This window comes from Varroa jacobsoni, unplaced genomic scaffold, assembly GCF_002532875.2.
Source record: "Varroa jacobsoni isolate VJ856 unplaced genomic scaffold, vjacob_1.0 scaffold_285, whole genome shotgun sequence".
Classification (NCBI taxonomy): domain Eukaryota; kingdom Metazoa; phylum Arthropoda; class Arachnida; order Mesostigmata; family Varroidae; genus Varroa; species Varroa jacobsoni.
The window spans coordinates 140,699-162,410 of NW_019213187.1; the positions used below are offsets into that span (position 1 = coordinate 140,699).

Here is a 21,712-nt window from a genome sequence, read left to right on the forward strand (position 1 = left end):
TAGTAACGCGATTCGGGCTCAGATTTAATTACCTGGCGCTGCGTAATGCAACAGTATTGTCCTTGAAATAGAGTAAACTCGCAAAAATGGGTGGATTAATAAAAAAGACCTGTTTACATTAAATTAAATCTTTATGTTGGCTTTTTTTTACTTAGTTATTTGCAGATTTATAAGAGTGGGTTGCATCGACGATCATTATTCTGCCTATTTTTTCGATATTTCCGGTCGCACGCCACGTCAATCTATACGACCGCAATATCTTCCGTTTGCGCTATCTGTTGCGTTAAACGTTTGATATTCGATTTCTCCTATTTATGCACGTTTTCCGCTGTTCACCCTATGTCATCCCTGATTGCCCAGTAGATGCGGGCAGCGCAGCCCGTCATCGTTTGCCGCAAAGCGCCAGCTATTCTGGATGTACCTACTCATACGTCGCATAGCTTCATTGATATATCTAATAGTAATAATAATTGTTATTATCTTTATAGTATCAAATTTACGTTAAGTTTTGACCTCGTTAAACTTCCAAATGACATCCTCCACTTTCTTTTGCGACATTGTCCATGGATATCTACTATTTCCGTATTGATGTTTACCCATACAAACCTACAAATCAATTTTCTTTCGGGTAGCTTCGAGAAACTTTTAAAATTTTAGCGCCGCCCGCCGTCCTTATGTGTCGTCTGCTTCAAAGCGTCTGCTTCCTTTGTCCTAGTATTCTGTTCGACTTTTTCTGCACACGCACACGATGTATCCTATTTAGTCCCTGGCGGATTCATACCATTGGCGTTTGTTAGCTTAGCTCATTTGCGCATTCCTGTGCTGCGGCTCGTTGCATTGTCGCTTGTCTGCCTCGTTCCTTCCCTGCTTACTGTTGCTGCTTTGTGCGTTTCAGAGGACTCTGTCGAGTTTTACGGCCGTTTGTCGAGAGCATCTTATGCTGCAGGCCTGTGATCGCTCGCAGCCCGTGTGTCGTCGTCAGATAGAATCGACGGTAAGCGTGACTGTGTGCATATTTCGTATCTGCGAGCGGATGATCCTTGCTGTGTTAAATGCTGCCGTGTGCTGTGCCATTCGTTTGGTTAGCTAGCAGCGGTGCACAGGGTAGACGAGCTCTGCCTGGCTGGTAACAACAACGCTAGGTTCGTTCGCTCGGTGTTTGTCTGTGCGTGTGTCGATTGAAAGGTTCGTCAGTGTGTACGAGTCTGTTGTAACTGCCGCAGTGGCCCCGCCGGTTGTCGCCAGTTTGGCCTCCAAAAAGGGTTCGCATTTCGATTTTTTTTCCAGAAAAACTACTTAGGACAACAGCATCTATTCGTCCCGCTTCGTGTCAGCCATTACAGGTGTCTTGTCTGGGTGACTTTTGAGTGCGGTGGGCAACAAGAGCAACTGCTACTTCTGGTAGAAGTGTTGCTGATCGACGAATTGGGCGAGGCACAATTCGCTGACATTGCTTCCAATGAGTCCTGGTGCTGGCCGCAGTTGGGAACGCAGAATTGAGTCACAGAGTGTGTGCACTTAGTGAATGATTCACTGAAATCATCAGCCGTGTAACTCGTGGTGGTGAAAGCGTGGTCCTCGCTGTAACCGTTGCAGTCGGTTCCATTCCAAGAGACAATCGTACCCGAGCAGGCCGGCGAGTGATCTAGCGAGCCCGAGCGACGTGTCAGCCGTAGCCGTAATTCAAATTAAAGATCACAAGACAGCGTCGACGACGAGAGAAAGACGTTTACCCGTACAGTGGCTGTTACGCGGAGCAAGCAAAGGAGTGTTTAGCGCCATCAGTAGTGACCAAAAAGCGAAAGGAAAACATCATAAGTGGTGTATTTTCTTATCATATCATCGGACGCTGCGTATGCCGAATAGTGAATTCAAGACGAATATAGTTTCTGCTGTTTATTGGCTGTTTTGACGACCCTATCTGTTACGGTAGGATTTCTTGCCTGTAGTCCTCCGGCTAATGAGTAACTCTCGATTTCAACCAGCTCGCCGCATCCTTAGCGTGATACCGTAACTGAATAGCCTATTACTGGCCCATTGTGGTCCCGCTCGAGTTGTTCTGGATGCCGCCTTTTGGCTGCGACGTAGGAGCTGACTAATGTCTTGCATCACTGGGCAACCCGCCACAGAAGAGTGTCCGACGACCCCAGAGAGTACCCTCGAAGGTTCTGCCGCCGCCGTCAACGCCCCGAACGCAAACACTACTCTCGTGAGCGACACCGCCACGACTGCAAATACCACTAGTGGAGAAACATCGCCGCTCTCGAAGAGGCGAAAGCTCGAAGACTCAACGACCAACGGTACGGGAAGCGGCACAAGCAGCGGCGGCGCTACCGAAACTGCCAGCGGAACCGCTGCTGTCGCAGCCCGTGGCGACGGTTCCACCACTGCAGCAGCAGCGGTGGCCAGCCAAGCATCGAACGGGAATACACAAGTATCTCAAACAACGGCTCCTATATCCACGGATTCGTCGACGTCAGTCGGCATGATCAAGAACGTAAGTATCAGAAACGTTTTATTTTGCAGCTATAGCATTAGTAAATCCGTAATAAAGAGACCTATTAGTGGTAGGTGTTGACTGTTTGTGTTCATCAGATTGTTTTCGTCGCTTCGGTGCTGGACAGTGATCGAGTGTTCAATCATCGTAAGTCATTTTCATATTCATTAGGTAGTTATTACAAAGCCTGGACTGGGTAGAGTGGCGTGTGATGTATCAGGGAATAAATATATGTGATATATACCGCACACACTAGGAACATGAGAAAGTGTTGGACAACACATTCTAACACAGTCGAATAAGTGGCGTGTTTTTAGTCCGATCGACAGCTAGGATACCTGGTAACTTAATGTGAGGTATGTGGTTTTCTGTAAGCGTCATGTAATTGTTACGACACTGTCGCTGCATATTCCATGGAAATCCTGTGCACGGAGCTGTTATGTCTAGACAGCTTGTACAGAGCCACGAGAAATGCAACGTGCCAATTAACTGACTGGTAGCGTGTCATCTACACGCGTCATATATTCGCTGCGTAGAATTGTAGAAGTTTTATTGTGTACCTCAACCAGTGAATAAAATAATGGTATCTCTGGAGGGTATCTCTGACACATGATAGTTAGCATGTCTATATATTCTAGGAATGGCGGCAAATCTCCCGCATTAAATTCTTAATGTTTATGGCCATTCATGATTAGAATTATTCGCTCACAGAACTGTTTATCCGAGTATCTTATGAACTTCACAATGCATACGTAATTCTGGCGATGAAAAAATATAAGTGACAAAAGATACGTTAGAACCAGCTTGGCCTGCTGCTAGGAAGTTCTTTCACTTCATTCCCTTCACTTACTGAAAATGCGGGTGGAAACATTTTTTCGTTTTGCATTGCTTCTCCACAGTGATATTTTGTTTGAGATAGCATCGCCTCTATGATGTAGATTTAGCATAAAACATTGTGGATAATTGTCCTTTAAGAAGAGGCAGAGCTCTCATTATTATCATTGCGGCATCAGTTGTTCGTGGTCACGTACTTGGCAACTCTGACGAACATATCCTTAGAGAGATATGCAAATCTCTATGACAGAATTGCATTGAATCTACGATGTCCGAAATCTATACATAATGTATTTGGTTTAGGCTGAAACCTTTCGCTTAGGCAGCTGCGTTTTAAGATGCAAGCTTGCATGCTAAAGCGATATCAATTGAACACGAAGAGAAAAATGACAAGCTACATTTCTTAGGTGCCAAGAAACTCTTTTGTGGAGCTGTTATGCAGAACTACAAATTAGGAAAACAGTTAGCTACAATTACTAACAAATGCGTACAATGAGCAGAGTAGAAACGCCGACAGAATTGTCGACGCGCAGTAACTGTGGAAGTTTATCTTTCAGAACTAATGACTTAAAACACGTAACCCCCCTAGGCACTGATTTGGAAAATGGTGGAGTAGCTTTTTCAAGCAGTACGCGGTCCCCCTTAACCCGTTCCGTAAAACGCAGTGTTATAAAGTGTCCCACGTGATATCATATACAGATAACTCTCATGTTTTGAATTCTAGACAAGATCTGCGTTTTAACTGACTGTACTAGGAAAACTTCACTGCTCGGCTCTCATGCTACATTGATTTATATAGGTGTAGTATGTTAGAACACTGTGAAGCATTGCATATTTGCTGGGCTCGTGCGCTATTTAGTGAACTAAATGACTAAAACTATTTTTTTAGTATAATTTGTTCTGTACATAAAGCCACGTCGTGGTTTGAACAGTTTTCGGGTGCCATTTATATTCCGTCTAGGTTCCATAAACATTAACTAGCAAGATGTGTAGAATGTAATGATAATAGTAGTTTATCTGTCCACTTAATTGGCCAAATTGGAGTCGACACAACACAGGCATCATTGTGTTGACTTAATTTATCGAGAAATGAATCTTATCGATTTCCGTAACGCGTAGCGTCTAAATCCTTGATCCGTCGAGAAACAGACGAGTCGTGACTTTTCTCGATAGCCATTTATAGAGACAGGCTTTTGTATTACACTTGTCCAGTAAGAACTCTCATAAAAATTATTGACTAATCTATTTTTGACAATTTTTTTTCACATATTTCCACATATAAAAAGACAACTTCTTTTTTTTCAAAAACTTAGTTTTAGCCCGTTACGCCAAATCAGTGTCCTCACATCGATCTACTAGCTGGTTTTAACGTCAGATAATTTGTATAGGACTACAAGTACATGATGTACTTATGTATTATACCCTTCTTTGAAAAGAAATACCTGGTCTTTTACATCCTAAGAAAATCGGCAGAAATAAGTAATTTCTAGGCATTTGACGAGTTTTTTTTCGTGTGACGATCTTTGTTTGTGGCTTCCTAGTGTAGGCCGTGACCTAAAGATACTAAAACTGTGAATGTGACCGACTTCTGATAATGAGTTTCGTGCTGAATAAAGCAAGATAAGAGATAAATGCGTTAAAGGAGAAAGCATCTAGCTTGAGTTTCCCTCAACTATCGATTCTTTATTTGTACATTTGGGAAGCATGGAGACCTTAGTGGCAACGTGAGTTTATTTATTAAGACTATTTATTATTTTATTCACGAAGTATTTACCAAGATGTGCAATTACAATGGGTCCAAAAAAATGCATCTTGGTGGCCAAAATATCTCATATAAGCGTAGGTTTTATAATAAATGACATCATGTCCCTAATTGTCAATTAGCAGGTGATATATATTACAGAAACGACTCTGAGCGGTGAGGTTTAGGAAGAAGGTTGGAGAACATGAACTGTGACAAAATTTGTACTTCGTTATCGTGTTCAATCTCGGCGTCAATGTAGGTTTTTTCCGCGTAAATAGAACTTGAAACCCATCTCGTATAAAAGATTCCTTCAAACTCGGAAAACGTTTTATGCACATTTCTCCACCACTAGTTACCAGGTTTTTCCTTTTGTTCGATTATTACCGCCGTATTTACCGTTGAATTTGACTAGGGTTACAGTACTTAGGCTCTTCCTCCACACAGCCGAAATGCTTCATATTTTTAGTCATTAAGTTTCTCTTAATAAAAATTCTTCATACTTTTTGTCCATGATTCGCGGGCCTTAAGGCCTAGAGAAAGCTCTTTGTCTACTAACTAAACGCGTCAACGCCTCTAATAACTGTCTGAAACATAAGAAATGGTCAAAAATTGTACAAACCAGTTTTACTGTTACAGAAAACATTTCAAATATTACAAGCCTTAGATACAAACTTCGTCGATTCAAATTGGTTTTAGTTCTTTTCGTAAAGGAAATTGAAATTAATAAAGATTTCATTAGCGGTTACGGGCAAACCGAGTACAGAACCACCAGCAAATGCATCACAAGGCTACCTCAAATTTAAAAAACTAATGAAGGAAAATATGGATTCTGTATTCACCTTGTATATACGTCATTATATCAATACTGAATCATGGAGGAGACCAACGTTTTGTAAGCTTTTTTTTTCTAGGATTGAAAAAGCGTAATGTCGGTGCAAGAGGGATCACGCGGATCCAGTCAACAAGTGGGTTTAATGCACCTCTTTGCTGCTCTGGCATTTATTCTTTAATTAACAACCGAACTCCGAAGCTCCGTTATGTAAAATGACATGACTAGAAAGATTTGTACTATATTTTTTAAACAGTAGTACTATATTTTTGTAACAGGGACCTGTCGCTAGCTTTATTTCGTTCCCATCGCTTGGCTACTACTGCCCCTAACTATACTGATGCTTTCCGATATGTCCTCCCTTCCGTTCCTTTGGTAGATACTTTCGCTCAATGGATTACTGAATCCCTTTCCCGCCAGTTTATTTAGCCCGCGCTCGCGCTTTATCTGTGCCACACAGCGTCTGCTATTTTTGCTGTATCGTCTATGTAAGCCTTACTCTACGTCTAGCGGCAGCGCAGAAGGTAAACATCGCTCCTATAAGCTAGCGGATACGAAATTTCTCTGGCGTCGCAGCTAAAGAGCCTTGTACATTGACTAAATTCCGATAAGCGCCACTGCTCAGTCGCTAATTCTGCTCTGACGTTATGTGGGAGACCACAGCGGGTTCTGACTGTGCCGATCAAGCCCACTACTATGCCAATAGCCTTCCATTTTCTAGCAGACAACGAATATTGCATGCGTTTTCCTTTTTTATCGGGAAGGCCGCCAGCGTACAGTGGCTGAATGTTGTTTTTTGGCTTTTCGGCGATTGCTACTGTGTGATGGAAGGAGATTGTTTCGTCTGCTTAGGTCGATCTGCTTCTCTTTCTCTCCTCCTCTCTATCTCGCGCATGTTACCAGTGTCGCCGACAGGCGCTATCATATGTGTTTCGTCGTTTCTTTGTCATCATCACGCACAACAATTTGTTGCCTCTCGTTTCTTCAGTTGTTCGGTCCTCTCGCCCCCTACTGTCGACTCACTCCGAACGGCGACTGGCCAGGTCGTCACTCGCGGTAGCCGATGTTCATGACCGTCACGAAGCATAGCCATTGTCCGCCGCTGCCCTAACAGCCAGCTATTATAGCTGCCCCTTTCCCAGCGACCGCCTATTTTTACCGAGTGGCCGTCGCGTAGATTTTGATGTGTTTCTTATATTTTCTTAAAAACCACCCAAGCAGGCAAACACAGGAACAGCGAGAGGGCATAAGCGAGTTTTTTCTGTTATGAGTTGTTCATTGTTCCATCTCTTTTCTTCAAAACAAAAAACGTAAACGATTAAAAATCTCTTGCTCACAGAATTTTCAGTTGGATGACTGGTTTTACAAATACTAATAATGATAATACACAGAGGTAACTCGCTTTCTCCTAGTTTCTTTGCACTGTATGTAAAGAAGGCAGCCGAAGTTTTCTGCGCGGGCGGAGTACTCACTTCTATCAGTCGGATGCTTGCCATTTTTTGAGGGGTGAATAAGAGCGCCTGCTCCGTGAATTAGTCTACTATTGTTTCGGAGGTTACCAGTAGGCGGACTTAACTAGCCTGTCAAGAAGAACCGCGTCAACCTGTGCGGCCGCCGCAGTTGCCAACTGCTAGCAAACGTTTCAGAACTTAGTGGCAGCGGCTGTTGCAGCGAAAAGCATTGTCCTGGTGTATCGCTCTGGTGTCATTGGCCGTCTAGTACCGTGCTGCGAACCCCGACAACGACGACGACGGCCGAGGAGTAGTTCGACTGGTTTGGAAGGGTTCTAGTTGCAGTAATAGTTGTGGCCTTCTTTCGATGGTAGTCCCACCAGCACCGGAGACGACTCTGACGGATGGTTGCGCGCCAATTACCAGACAACACAACGTAGTACAAAAGCCGAATAATAGCAGCGGCAGCTATTCCACAGCTGAGAGTCGTAGAGCCAAACAGTGAACCAGGCACCGGCATTACATACTAGTGACTGTAGAGTCATCGTGTCGCCGAATCGCGACGAGTTATTTGTGGGTAGCAAATACTGATTAATCTCTGAGGTGACAGACGCCGAACTACCGGAAGAATTGACGGACCAAAGATCCGACTAGAGAGAACTAGTCCCGCTTGGTAAGTTTGGTAACATCTTAGTACATATCCCATTCCTGAGGTGGGAAGGAGTAATTGCGAAAGACGAATGCGTCTACGGGATAATTGCTGTAGCAGTATAACAATTATTAGGCCAGAGTTAGTAGCTATGATTGTGGTTTCGACGCTGGTCGTCAACTTTTGTTTTATGGTGGCTAACGGTGAGTCTCGGTGGTGATGATGCTAATGAGGACGATAGTGCTGTGCGTAATGGTCAGGTGAAATAAGGTATATATGGTGCTATGTGCAAAAAATCTTGCGCCGGCTCAGAATCTGTCAATGTCCTAACACTGAAGGTTCTAATGGTCGCCTGGCGGAGGAGTTTCTTGCTGTGTTATTTGGTAGCCTACGAAAAAATCAAGCGGAAAATCTCATCAGACCGGATATACCGACACCGGTCTGTATCTGCTTCTTTGATGCGCCCATTAATAGTTCTGAAATGGTTTTGGTGGTGGATCTTGGTATCCATTGATGATTGGAGGTGTAAAGAAATTCTAGTGGAAGAATGAAAATCGGGAATCGAGTTAATGCTTGCAATCGCCTCTACATGACAACCACAATCGGTTAGAGAATATACACTAAGAAAATTCAAAGACTATACTTGCGTACGAGAGTCATTTAACTAATGCGTCTAGATTATACCAGTAGATTGGCTATATAATCGTGTAGCTTATCTACTCTTCACCGTCATCACGGGTTCGACGGCTGGGTGTGTATCGTTCACTGTTTGTACTCGTACTTGCTGAAGCCTTACCATTGGACTTTGATGCTCGACGTTTTTTTGACACCGAACAAACCAAACTCCCACTCGACAAACTGCTTATCATCAGACCCACTGTCTGGTAGCCTAATTCTTGCATATTATACCTAACATTCAATCGGTGCCCGTCTATTTTGGTTGCCCTGAATTGACCCTTGCCTAAGGTTATGGGTAGACAACTACGGCTCACGAAGTAATGACAGAATAATTAACAACAGTAATTTGGCCATGCTGTGATCAGTGTTTGACGGGGGCCCGAGGACCCAATTGTCCTCGTTTACTAGTGTGCAAGCTCTAGGACCCCTAGTTGTCCATCTTTTTCCTCCTTGCCGCCACAGCAGTTCTTATTAGTAGTGCTAGTAGCATTGTTAATATAGTTTTATTAACATAGGTTTTAGTTCTATGATTGAATTAGATGTATGACCGAGCTATAGATACGTGGGTAGTGACCGCGAAACTGCACCAAGCTACCTAGTAAAATCGTTACCTATCGACTACCTAACTCTATCGATTATATAGCTATAACCAACGACACGGCGTCTGTAGGAGTCAGACTATCCTAAACAAACAACAACAGCAGGGAGTATGTCAGTTCTGTGTCGTTCTGTGTTCTATTCTCTTTCTTTATGCAGCGCTGCACTAGTGATTGTAGTGATAGCGGTGCCACCAGCGGCAATGGCAGCATTGTGTTGCAAATAACGGACCCAACAGACGCTAATCGCAATTGTTCCATTACCCGCTCTCTAGCTATCTACATTTGTCAGCAAGCTAGGGTGAATGCGCCGGGTATGACCGACTTGAGTTGATCGTCGGCCGGGCGGCCGGCCGGCGATCGTCTGCGTTTGACCACACTAGCACTGCAACCGCGGCGATACTAACAGTAACTACGTCGCTATGAATATCATTGATAATACAGGCAGAGAGGTATGACAGCAGCGGCACGGGTAGCCGTAGGAGGAGAGATTCCTTAACTCCCCCATTTGTGACGGTTTGCATAGTCTGTCTCGATGCGACGGTGACAGGTACAACGTCGGTGCTGACGATTTTCAATTTTCGCCGTGTGCTAACAATTTGCACTTTAGCAGTCCGGACAGTTGTCGTCAGTTGGTTCGTTGGAACGGGCGTTACTTGGTTCTGATAGTATTTTCATCTCGTTGTTCATTGGTTGATTGTTTATGTATTTGTAGCTTGTGGGAGTGGATAATCAAAAAGTTTGTACAAAAGACCTAACAGAAGATAGCGATAGTGCTTGACCCACCAATTCCACGACCACGCGTAGAACTAGTGGTTGTAATAGTCATATGGTATTGTAGTCAACATACTTGTCTGGTACCGGGAACGTATTTGAGGGAGCGATCGTGAATATGGCAGTATGTATTCTTGTATTTCGTATGAGAAACGAAATGACCACATTTAGTAGCCTACTGCGATGAAAAACTAACTTTGTATTACAGTCGAGCACGGATTGTTACTGACATCACTGTTACGAGAGCACTGCGAACATTTCTAAATCAAAAACTCATACTCATGCTAACGAGTAGCTTAAACAGATCGAGCTCCTATCCATACGGCGTTCCTTTGCGCAATATAAAATTTAGGAGAAACATAATTATTTAGAATTGTGCCAGTTATCACAAGCGCGAATTCAGATCGTTATCGAGTATCACAAGCGCGAATTCAGATTGTTATCGAGTATCTCCGTTTGTGCGAAAAACCCGCGATTAGGCAAGAATTAGTCCTAGATCGGACATTATCTATATTAAACTTTGCAGTCTGAACTATTGTGGGCTGGTTAGGTCGACAGTGACGATTTGTCGATATTTTTTTGTGGGGCAGAATAATTGGGGATATTTTAACAATATGATTCATCAATTTTTTGTCTTAAGTTCATCCGTTCAATGCTATCACATCTCTGATTGGGATCTGCACCTCCGGCAATCAGCTTCGGGTAATGTCTAAAGCAATATAGGTTCTTGTTATATCGCATTTTAACTGTTTATATAATATATATAAATATATATATATATATATATATACATTACGATAGAATTACGATTATTAACGCCGTTTTGCTGGTCCACAAAAAAATAAACACTAGTAAACCCATCCTAAAATAGTGCTTGAAGTTCGCGAGAAAAGTTTCTCAGCAAGAATCTTTACGTAAAGGTAAATACCAACACATTTGTTGCGAAGGATCCGCGCTTTGTTTAGCGCGAATCCTAACTTGATCTAATGCTGTACCTTTGGTATAACGTAATTGGTAACGGAAATATCTAGTTTCTAAACTGTACCGATTCTTAAATACCCGTAAATCTACCTTCGTCATGGATTAAATATCATTCATAGGGTCGATATTTTGAAGCCTTCCATTAAATTCCTTTAATATCAGCGAGGTGCCTACCTGACGTGCAAAAGAGGAGCAATATGTGAGTAAGCTCTAAATGTTTAGTTAATTTACAAAAGTACGCAGAATAACAAGCAAGCTGACCTTGTCGTTCTTCTTGCAAGACGAAGATCAGACCAAAATTAGAAGGGTGCGTTCTGCTAGTTTGGAAATCTGCACGTGTATTTGTCAGGTCCCACTACCGTCCACACGCCGTTGTCGCATGAGGCCATACCTAAAATGGTCGCCGTCGCTATGACAACAAGTTGCAAATCAAATATGCACTAAATGCTGTAGGCACCAGACGGCGCTACATACCCACGGATTGTATGTGATAACAGAAGTGATTAGTTGTGAGATGGTTTCGTTGCAGGCAGAATCACGCTGCTTTTGTTTCATAACGAAGTTTTAATGCGTTTGATTTCTCAATGTTCTTAGTTGGAGCGTAGGCCCACAAAACTCACTGCTTCACGAAGTGAGTTATTGATGCCGACTAGGATTGCGCGTCATTGAATGTGACTCGGTTTTCTGTGGTGACCCACTACCATGTCGACCTAATATTGGAGGTTGGTGTACGGAGCTTATGCAAGTAAAAGCAAGCTATTTTTAACGAAAGAAGTAGCAATGACATATAGGCGGCAAAAACTGAAAAACGAACCCTTTACTATTGTTGTTATCGATAAACGCATGTACGCGCGTTTCCATGATCCACGGTGAGGCGTGCGGCGATTTGTTTCAGTGGTAAACGCCCGGTGCTTGGCCATAACAATTGACGAAGCTGCTATTGTGATGTGCGCATTTGCAGCTACTGAAAAAGTTTAGTGTGAATTGTTGTCAGTCACGCGACAAAGAAAAGGTAAAAAAATTACAACAGGTTTGCAACTGCCAGATACAATCGTCTTTAGTCAGACCAAATGTATTTCGTTTTGTGCTTGTTTCGTGTTTGCGAATATTCAACATTTCACTTATGCAATTGCATGTATTCTATAGCCGCCATCTACCCTTCAGTTGCATCTCTTTTCACGCCACTTTCTTTCTTCTGCAATTGCGATTTTTGCGATTGATTGCTCGCTATATCCAAATCACAGTGGGGGCTTTTTTTATGCGTAGAAGACTATGTTCCTTCAATTGCGGAAATAACCGTGCTTCAAGAATCGTCAGATCGAAATTCAGAGGAAAGAATCGCAGATTAAGGAGGCGATGAGGCGCATTAGAGCGAAATGAAACTGCGCATCTGATGAAACGAACAAATTGAAGGCAATCTCGCAAATGCAAGATTGGCTTTAATGTCGTTCTGTTTCTCTGAAGATCGAGTTTGTCCACCCCCCCCCCCCCCGCAATAATACTACCGTTAGATATTGCCCTTAAAATGAGATATGCCTACGCTCTGTGTCGAACCAGGACTACCTTGCGTATCCCTAGGTTCAGTAGGCGAATACGTTACTTTCACGCACCATTTCTGGCTTTTCAAAGTAATATATCCAGAGCGTGTCCTGCTTATTATTAAGCCAGTTTAACACCAGTGCTCTTAGGGATGGGATTAGTGCAAACATTGTCCACCGTTTATGTCCGTATGATTAGTTTAATCGAGATGATTGTGTTATTAAGCGGTTGTTGTTTTTCGCAAGGTTAGCAGTCCTATCCAACAATAAAACCCTAATACACATTAAATGGTAACAGGATGTGTAAATTCATTACTTGTATGTGGACTTGTGCTTTGCAGGGTGACTCAATGGCGAGCAGCGGCACTGAAAACGGAAGAGGTCGTTCGAATAGCAAAAATGGTACCGACATCGACGAAGGCCTATACTCAAGGCAGCTGTAAGTATCACAGTCAGTATAACTAGGATTGCCAGTAAAGCTAATAATAAACTAATAATAATAATAATAGCTAATAAGCTAATAATGATAAATAATTATTTGGACCGCATAATAAACTATTTACATAGAGGACTGCGAGTGCAATGCAGAATCTGTCGATCGGTTTCTTTTGCATTGGAATGTCTAGTACCGCGTGTCTACCTTCAGATCTTGTATCAAAATAATATTAGGTTTTTGAGCAACATTTATACATTGTAAATACTGATTGAATGGTGTTGCAGCTATGTACTGGGTCATGAGGCTATGCGGCGAATGCAGTCGTCGGACGTACTCATCTCAGGTTTAGGTGGTTTGGGAGTCGAAATCGCGAAAAATGTAGTTCTCGGCGGTGTCAAATCAGTAACCCTACACGATACTAAATCTGTGTCCATCACAGATTTGTCAGCACAGTACTTTTTAACAAAAGAAGATATCGGTATGTATTACATAGGAAAACAGAACAAAAGCTTCTAGAAGTTCTTTGCAATGTTGTGAACATATCAAATATTGCAGCAGTCGTTACGTAATTTATTTCTCGTTATCCGTTCATTCACGATTTATGCCATCATTTTGATGAATATAGGTATACATCGTCGTGCACTTTCAACTTAACGAATGTTTTAGAAATTGCCAAATTGTTTTTCGGTTGGTTGAACAGGAAAAAATCGTGCGCAAGCCTGCTGTCCACGCATCGCAGAGCTCAACAGTTATGTGGCCGTGTCGGCGTCTACGGGTTCTCTGTCCGAAGACTTTCTTTCAAACTTCGGCGTTATTGTGCTCACTGATTCCATTCTTGAGGAACAGGTGCGCATCGACTCGTGGGCTCATGAAATTGGCAATAAATGCGTGATTGTTGCCGATACGCGTGGTCTATTTTCTCGGATTTTCTGCGATTTTGGTCCCGAGTTCACCGTTTACGATACCAAAGGTGAACAACCGCTCAGCGCTATGGTGGCATCAGTGACCAAGGATGGTGAAGGTATTGTCACTTGTTTGGATGAAACTCGGCACGATTTCGAGGACGGTGATTATGTGCGCTTTTCGGAGGTGCAGGGTATGACCGAGCTGAATGGACGTGAGTTCAAGATCAAAGTGCTTGGAGCATTCACTTTTTCTATCGGTGACTCGTCGGCGTTTAGTGACTACACTCGTGGTGGTATTGTTACGCAGGTAAAGAAGCCAGTCATCTTGGAGTTTAAATCTATGAAAGACACGCTCGAGGAGCCACCGCTCGCTGAATCAGACTGGGCGAAACTCTCTCATCCGAGTAACATGCACATCGCATTTCAAGCACTCGATAAATTTCGAGCAACGAGAGACGCTTTGCCAAAGCCATGGAACGAGGCGGATGCTGATACCGTGTTCGCCGCTGCCAAAGAAATCGCCCCTGCAAATACCGAACTCGACGAAAAACTTATCAAATTGTTCGCGAAGGTCAGCGCGGGAAATTTATGTCCTATGAATGCAACGATTGGAGGCATTGCTGCCCAGGAAGTTATGAAAGCGTGTTCAGGCAAGTTCACCCCATTCCGTCAGTGGTTCTATTTCGACGCCGTTGAATGTCTGCCAGAGGACTGGAAAGTTACTGAGGAGGATGCTACGGCTTTGCCAGATGACCGCTATACAGGGCAGATAAACGTTTTCGGCAAGGCCTTCCAGGCAAAGGTCCTCGCACAGAACTGGTTCATAGTCGGAGCTGGTGCAATCGGTTGCGAACATCTGAAAAACTTCGCCATGATGGGTGTCGGCGCCGGACCTAAAGGCAGCATTACTGTGACGGATATGGACACAATTGAAAGATCAAACTTAAATCGGCAGTTCCTTTTCCGCTCATGGGATGTTGGTCAGCTCAAATCGAAGGCGGCAGCAAAAGCTGTTGCTAAGATGAATCCTGAGGTGAGAATCACTTCGCACGATAACCGCGTCGGTGCCGACACCGAGCCAGTGTACAATGACGATTTCTTTGAAACACTAGACGGAGTAGCTAATGCACTAGACAACGTCGACGCACGTAACTACATGGACCGGAGGTGTGTTTACTATCGCAAGCCGCTGCTGGAGTCGGGCACGCTAGGAACAAAGGGTAATGTACAAGTCGTTTTACCCTATCTTACCGAGAGCTACAGCTCTAGTCAAGATCCACCCGAAAAGTCTATTCCCATCTGCACCCTGAAGAACTTCCCCAACGCGATCGACCATACCTTACAGTGGGCACGTGACGAATTTGAAGGCTTGTTTCGCACTGGTGCAGAGTTCGCGAGTCAATACATTCATGATTCCGATTTTCATAATAAAGCGATGAAAAGTCCCGGGTCACAAGGTCAAGAGATCTACCAGGCTGTGAAGAAGGTCCTCGTTGATGAAAAGCCCTCGAAATTTGAGGATTGTGTCGCGTGGGCCCGTAAACATTTCGAGGAGCAATATGCCAACCAAATTAAGCAACTCCTTCACAACTTCCCAAAGGATCAAGTGACAAGCTCCGGCGCACCCTTTTGGTCTGGTCCCAAACGCTGTCCCCATCCTTTGGTGTTTGACACCGACGTCGAGCTACACCTTAACTATGTCGAAGCGGCCGCACGACTTAAAGCATTTATGTACGGTATCGACTCGAAGGGTGTCAGGCGAGAGCAGATCAAGGAGATGCTCGCATCCGTCAAAGTACCGGAGTTCCAGGCGAAGCAAGGCATCAAGATCGCTGTCACCGATGCGGAGGCGCAGCAGCAACAGTCGCATATTGGTGACACAGACTTGATGTCAAAACTCGCTTCAAGCATCCCTGAGCCTAGCTCATTCAAGGGCTTCTTCCTGACGCCCATCGAGTTCGAAAAGGATGACGACACCAACTTCCACATGGACTTCATCGTTGCTGCATCGAACCTCCGTGCCGAGAACTATGACATTCCGCCAGCTGACCGCCACAAGTCGAAGCTGATCGCGGGCAAGATCATTCCGGCAATAGCGACCACGACGGCGCTCGTCTCGGGTCTTGTTTCCCTTGAGCTCTACAAGCTTATTCAGGGCCATAACAAGCTAGAGCTGTTTAAGAACTCATTCATTAATCTCGCGTTGCCGTTCATAGGATTTTCGGAACCGATGCGCGCTTCCAAACAGAAATATTATGATACGGAATTCTCTCTATGGGATCGGTTCGACGTGCAGGGCGAAATGACGTTAAAGGAGTTCATGGACTTCTTTTTGAAAGAGAAAAAGCTAGAAATCACAATGCTGTCGCAAGGCGTCTCCATGCTTTATTCATTCTTTATGAATAGCCAGAAGCGCGAAGAACGCCTTAAGATGACAATGTCAGAGGTGGTAGAAAGCGTCAGCGGAAAGAAGATCCCGCCTCATGTAAAGGCGCTCGTTTTCGAGCTCTGTTGTAATGACATTGACGGCGAAGATTTGGAGGTGCCCTACGTTAACTATCGTCTGCCGAAGAAATAATCGGAGCTCCAGTAGGAGTGACTGTCCTAACCCACTATAGAAGCGAAGTAAATGTATGAGCTGTAGCAGACGTACACAAAAGACGACGGGAACGTCAATGCCGGATCAAGGCGTATAACATACCCACCACCAATAAAGGACACATGGATGGATTGATGTTAATGCTAGAAAAGTATTTTATTCAAGGATAAAAGACATGATCTAAATATTGATGGACGATGATAATGGTCATTACATGATATAAACAAAAAGTAGCGAAAGCTAATGAAACGGTAAAGTGTGGTACACATCTTTAAGGTGTTTTTTCCTCAAGATTAAATATATTTTGCAAAAAAAGCAGAAGAACTTTTTTCTATTATAGTTAAAAACCATAATTATGTAACTTGAAAACTTAACTTAATTTTAGTTAATAGGTACATAAAAAAACGGTTATGATGTTGAAAGTTACCAACAAATATACTTGACGACTGACAAGCTACGTAATACAAGACTAGGTTAAATCGGCAAGATTCTAATTTAGTGAGTTCTTTTCTTGAATTGGGGGAACGCTACGAGCCTTGTATACTATATTGTAGGGTGGTCCTAGGGCAGTAAAAAAAAACTAGGATTCTTTGAGGAAAAGAGTGCAGCGTGGCATATTACGCGCTTAAGATAATATTGTTAGCGATTAATTCCAGCAGTATATCTGTTTGTAACAAAAGATTCAATGATGAGTGGGTGACGACAAAACCCGCAGGTCGGGAGAATCAGTGTCGACAGCAAGTCCAAAAAATTCGGGTGTAAAAAGTACTTAGGTGGTTTACTGCAAACTGGATTGCCGGTACGTGTTGGTTGACTAAATAGTAAGGAAAAAAATTAAGATATACCTCACTTGCTGCTAATTCTAATTCTCGAGAGTTTATTTTGGATTGAAAGCTGAGTGTGTTACACCTCTGTTGCACCCGCTGTTGCACCGTGGGAGTAGTGGATAATTGCAGGACTAAGGAGAATACTCAGCAACCTCGAAGTTGGAACTCTGTCGCTATCATTGTCTTTGATTATAATAAAATTTGCTCGCGCGATATGAAATAAAGCTTATTGACATCGTATCGATGGATCATATGAAACTTTATTTGGCTTTCATAGAATAAAAATAAATAGCTAACATTTTTGAGATCACTGGAGAAGTTCGCAATTAATAACAGACCTGGAGACCTACATTGTAGCATACAGTGCAAACTATTATCTTTCTTGTACTCCTGCTGAATGGGAAGGAAAAGGCTCCAAGGACCTACGGAGCAAATTGGAACTAGTATCGTTGTATATTTCCATAACTAAGTAGCGACTAATAATGATTTGTTCATAATTCCGGACTGGAAGTTAAACTTCCACACTCAAGTTAAAATACTATGTCCGTTAACAGACGTGTAATTTACAGCGTTTTTATAAAAAAACATTAACCAATAAGTGAGAGAATACAATTTGTACCTAAATGTGTAAATGGATAAGAGTGATAGGAGTTGTTGCCGGACCAACAGTACTTCTTTTTCCGAGTATATCCAACGATGTCCTTCTTAGACATTTTCCTTACTACACATTTTTCAAATTAGAGCAGCAACGAAGTAATCACCAACTTGTAAAAATGAGCAAATAGATTTTTTTTACAGGACTGGCAACATCTTACATTTGTCCTACATACACGGCAATGTATGAAACACTTCAATTCGAATTCTCACCTGGTTCCAGTTAACTGCACTGTGACTGAAGACACAATTATACATACATATTTATTTGCCGTTTACTTGCCACCTTTTTTTCGCCAGTTCTAATCCCTTCTTCCAATGACCTATTCGGTTGGTGCGCGCCGACTAATCAATAAATTGACCACAACCATTGTGTGCTACCATCATGATCTTTCTTATAGCATTATCATCATCGTTTCTTTACATGTTTTCTGTACACATCTTGATCCATGTTGACATCTAGATATTGGCTTGTAGGCATTTCTAGTTGTAATATAAAAGATATGCAGTTGGCACTGTAAGTCCTACTGCAACGTGAATTGACTACACGCCCTGTCACATTTGCTATAGTAAGCTTTTGTTCTATACTGCACGCATATATCACCTGCCTACGAGACGTCTATTTTATTTTTCTAATGCGAAGCGTCGCGCTATACAATACACAACTAATGCAAGTATTTTCATTGCACTGTACGGTATCACCTTTACCCAGGTACATTTTATTTGATAGCAAAATTTTGACTTAATTTTAGCACAGCATTGATGTATGTAGAAAAGGAAGGGAATAACTTTCAGTTTGTTCTTATGTCTCAATAAATCGAAAGCAATTAAGAACGACTAATATATTATGTACGTTAGTACCAACCTGAGGTTTTATGTATAAGACGCAATCAAATTCACATATTTACATAAAGAAAAATGTTGCGCGAAGGTCGCATTGTCAAAATCGATATCTGATAGTTTCGCTCTAATAATATCGCGGGAAAATAAAAAGCAACATTTTTCGCGTCGGATTTTTTTTAATGCTCAGCGACTTGGCTTAGTCACACTGGATGTGTGCAGACAATCTTCGCTGACACATAGAACGAGTTCCGTCCAAGTTAAGAGAATGAATTTTCTGTTGTGTGGCTTACTTGCACTTACGTTAGAAAAAATAAATATGCGTGACGTGAACAGCAATTTCTTGGTAAGTAGTATTATTCGGAAGTGTAGTCTGTACTAAAGGAACTAAGTTCTTTAGTGTTGTAATAGCCTTTTACTTACTGTGAGTACTGATGAATGCTCGCTTGTCTGCGCTAGTGTAGATGAACAAGTTACTGCCGAATACCGAGACATGTTCACGATGTTTTTGACGAAGGTTTTTTTTTTACCAGAGCTGAGTTTTGACCACGTCTCTACTGACAGGTCACCCATGGTTAAGGGAGAAATTTAGAAAAGACACGGATAGCTTTAAACTGTGCTTATTTTTTCGACTCGTCACCTCTAAGTTCGGTGCGACTGAAGGCCAAATCTCCAAAGAATAACTCCTTGCTCCTAAAAAATAGTTTATATTTGTCTAATGGGTTCAATTGTATCTCATATACTGTCAGGTCGTACAACCTTGTCCCATCATTTCGGGATTTTTAGTTCCCGATAACGTCTTATTTATACCGTTTGATCCATTAGACTTTAAACCATTTTGCGCAACACTGCAGAAGCTTATTCCTAATAACTGATTTCATTAATCCCACCTATTAAAACTAAATATGTGCACGATGAGCATCTATCGTCAATTCACATTTGTCGGGATTTGTTAACTATGCCTCAGGAAGAAAGTCAGCTCTTTAGTAGCCGAACTAGGATTATTCCTAGTGATTAACTAGGTGAAACCAAAACTAGGATTATTTTGCTTACAGGCAATCATAACTGTTTGTTCTAAGGACGCTATAAGTACACTGTGCTTATGTACAGCAACGATATGTAAGTTTTTAGATTTTAAATTACAAAGCCAGTGTCTTCCCGCGAAGTCCTTGGGTGGTGCGACTCATTGAAGCACGCTCGAGAGATGCTTTTGGCAGCCGGCCGCTTCATTTTTCACGACCTAAAGCTCCAAAATATCTACACGAAAATATTTGGCGACTTTAGAAAATCGTCCGGAAAAACGTCGGGAGGCTAGATCGTTTCCTAGACTGCTCATACAGACAGGTCTTCCTGCAAACCGGCCTGTTTGTGAGTCAATCGTTCTTAACTAACTTGTTCTTTCATACCCATTGTTTTGTTGGTTCAGAGATGGATATGAAAGATAATAAAGTTGAATTTGGATAGAACTATGATTTGTGGGCTAGGTTGTGAACTAAACAAACAATGGACGGATGTCAAAGGATCATTACGATACTGCGGCGTCAAGTGTATCAAGTATAAGCTATAGTAGAGCTATAGTAACTTCACATTTTCACGGTACTCTTTAGATAACACGACTACTATCTCACAGTCTCAATGACTCAACATAAAAATTAAACTCAATCGTGGTTAAGAATGATGAATTCAACGTTATGTGGTAACAAAGGTATCCTTAGTCTATCACACAGAATAATGAGCTAATAGGCACCTGTAAAAGACACAAATAGAAGGTATAAGTCAGCTTATACTTCATTCATCTTTTAGGTAACTTATTTTTTTATTTATGTTGGTAGTTCGTTTGCATCTGTTTGTGTGTGCTAGCCGTGTCTTAACAGTCTCCCCAATTGCAATACCCAGTCGGCGTCAGATGAGCGTATTTAATGCCACACGTACTTATCGGAGTGTTAGTTGTCATCGTGCGAAGCTCGTTACTCACGCATAAACAATATCAATGCCACATAAATACATACAAATCCTACTTTAATGCTTTTTAGTTTAATCAGCATTAAAATTGTTTTCACTGCAACTGTGAAAATAATGGAGGGAAGAATATGCTTCCCTGCATATTGAACACCATAATTTTGGTTACCTTGATACGTATGCTACATGATAATGACACTAAATTTCGATCTTGGACAATTCACTTCATTCAATCTTGTTTATCATTCATTTCTTGTTCAGGATTTTCTTCATATCCTTTACTCGTACAGACTCACTCAATTATAAGCATATATACAGATGTATATATATATACGTTCATAAATTTACCTAACTCACGATCATGTCAATTTTGCGAACAACAACTAATTTAGCGGATCTTAGATGCCTTGTAGCAATTTGCTGGTTAAGCTTAGCAGCCTACTATATTTAAAATTACGCTTGTCAACACATTGCGATGCATGACATATCGAGTGGGGCATAATTGCAAGCCCACGTTAAGGTGCCCTACTGCCTGTTAAAAATAGACCTCTGGCATATCTTTTGAACCATAAACGAGTCTCCTTTATGGCTGTCATTCGCAGAATACAATATTTTCGAAACATACGTACGTTTTGTATGTATATTCGCTTTAGCTTAATCTTTGGCTCATCTAATACGTAAGCGAAAATCATTATAATAAGAGTAGGCTATCTAGTTCTCGTAGTATTAGTCACGTCACACCAGCAATTACATGATAACCTTTTTTTTTTCATTACCAGAGATCGTCAACGCTGTAATAACTTTTATCCGAGTTTTAGACTTCGATAGGTAGCTCACCCTAATTATCCTTGTATACGCATTTAGGTGGCTAACCTAGCGACGACTTGTTTAAATCTTACATGTATGCTTCACGTTAATTAT

General features: G+C 42.2%; 1 protein-coding gene across 4 annotated transcripts; it reads left to right on the plus strand.

The window, feature by feature from the left end:
* The first annotated feature begins 796 nt into the window (after positions 1-796).
* On the plus strand, positions 797-17,586 carry Uba1 (ubiquitin-like activating enzyme 1). 4 transcript variants are annotated; one of them, XM_022830657.2, is made up of 5 exons: positions 797-994; positions 1,335-2,497; positions 12,913-13,010; positions 13,292-13,485; positions 13,708-17,586. In XM_022830657.2, exons 2-5 carry the CDS (start codon positions 2,099-2,101, stop codon positions 16,488-16,490), a joined length of 3,474 nt encoding a protein of 1,157 aa, XP_022686392.1. In that variant the 5' UTR covers positions 797-994; positions 1,335-2,098; the 3' UTR covers positions 16,491-17,586. The 4 variants fall into 4 exon arrangements, with proteins under 4 accessions (XP_022686392.1, XP_022686391.1, XP_022686393.1 ...); XM_022830656.2 differs by having other exon boundaries at positions 797-2,497; XM_022830658.2 differs by lacking the exons at positions 797-994; positions 1,335-2,497 and adding an exon at positions 7,757-8,028.
* Positions 17,587-21,712: the final 4,126 nt, after the last annotated feature.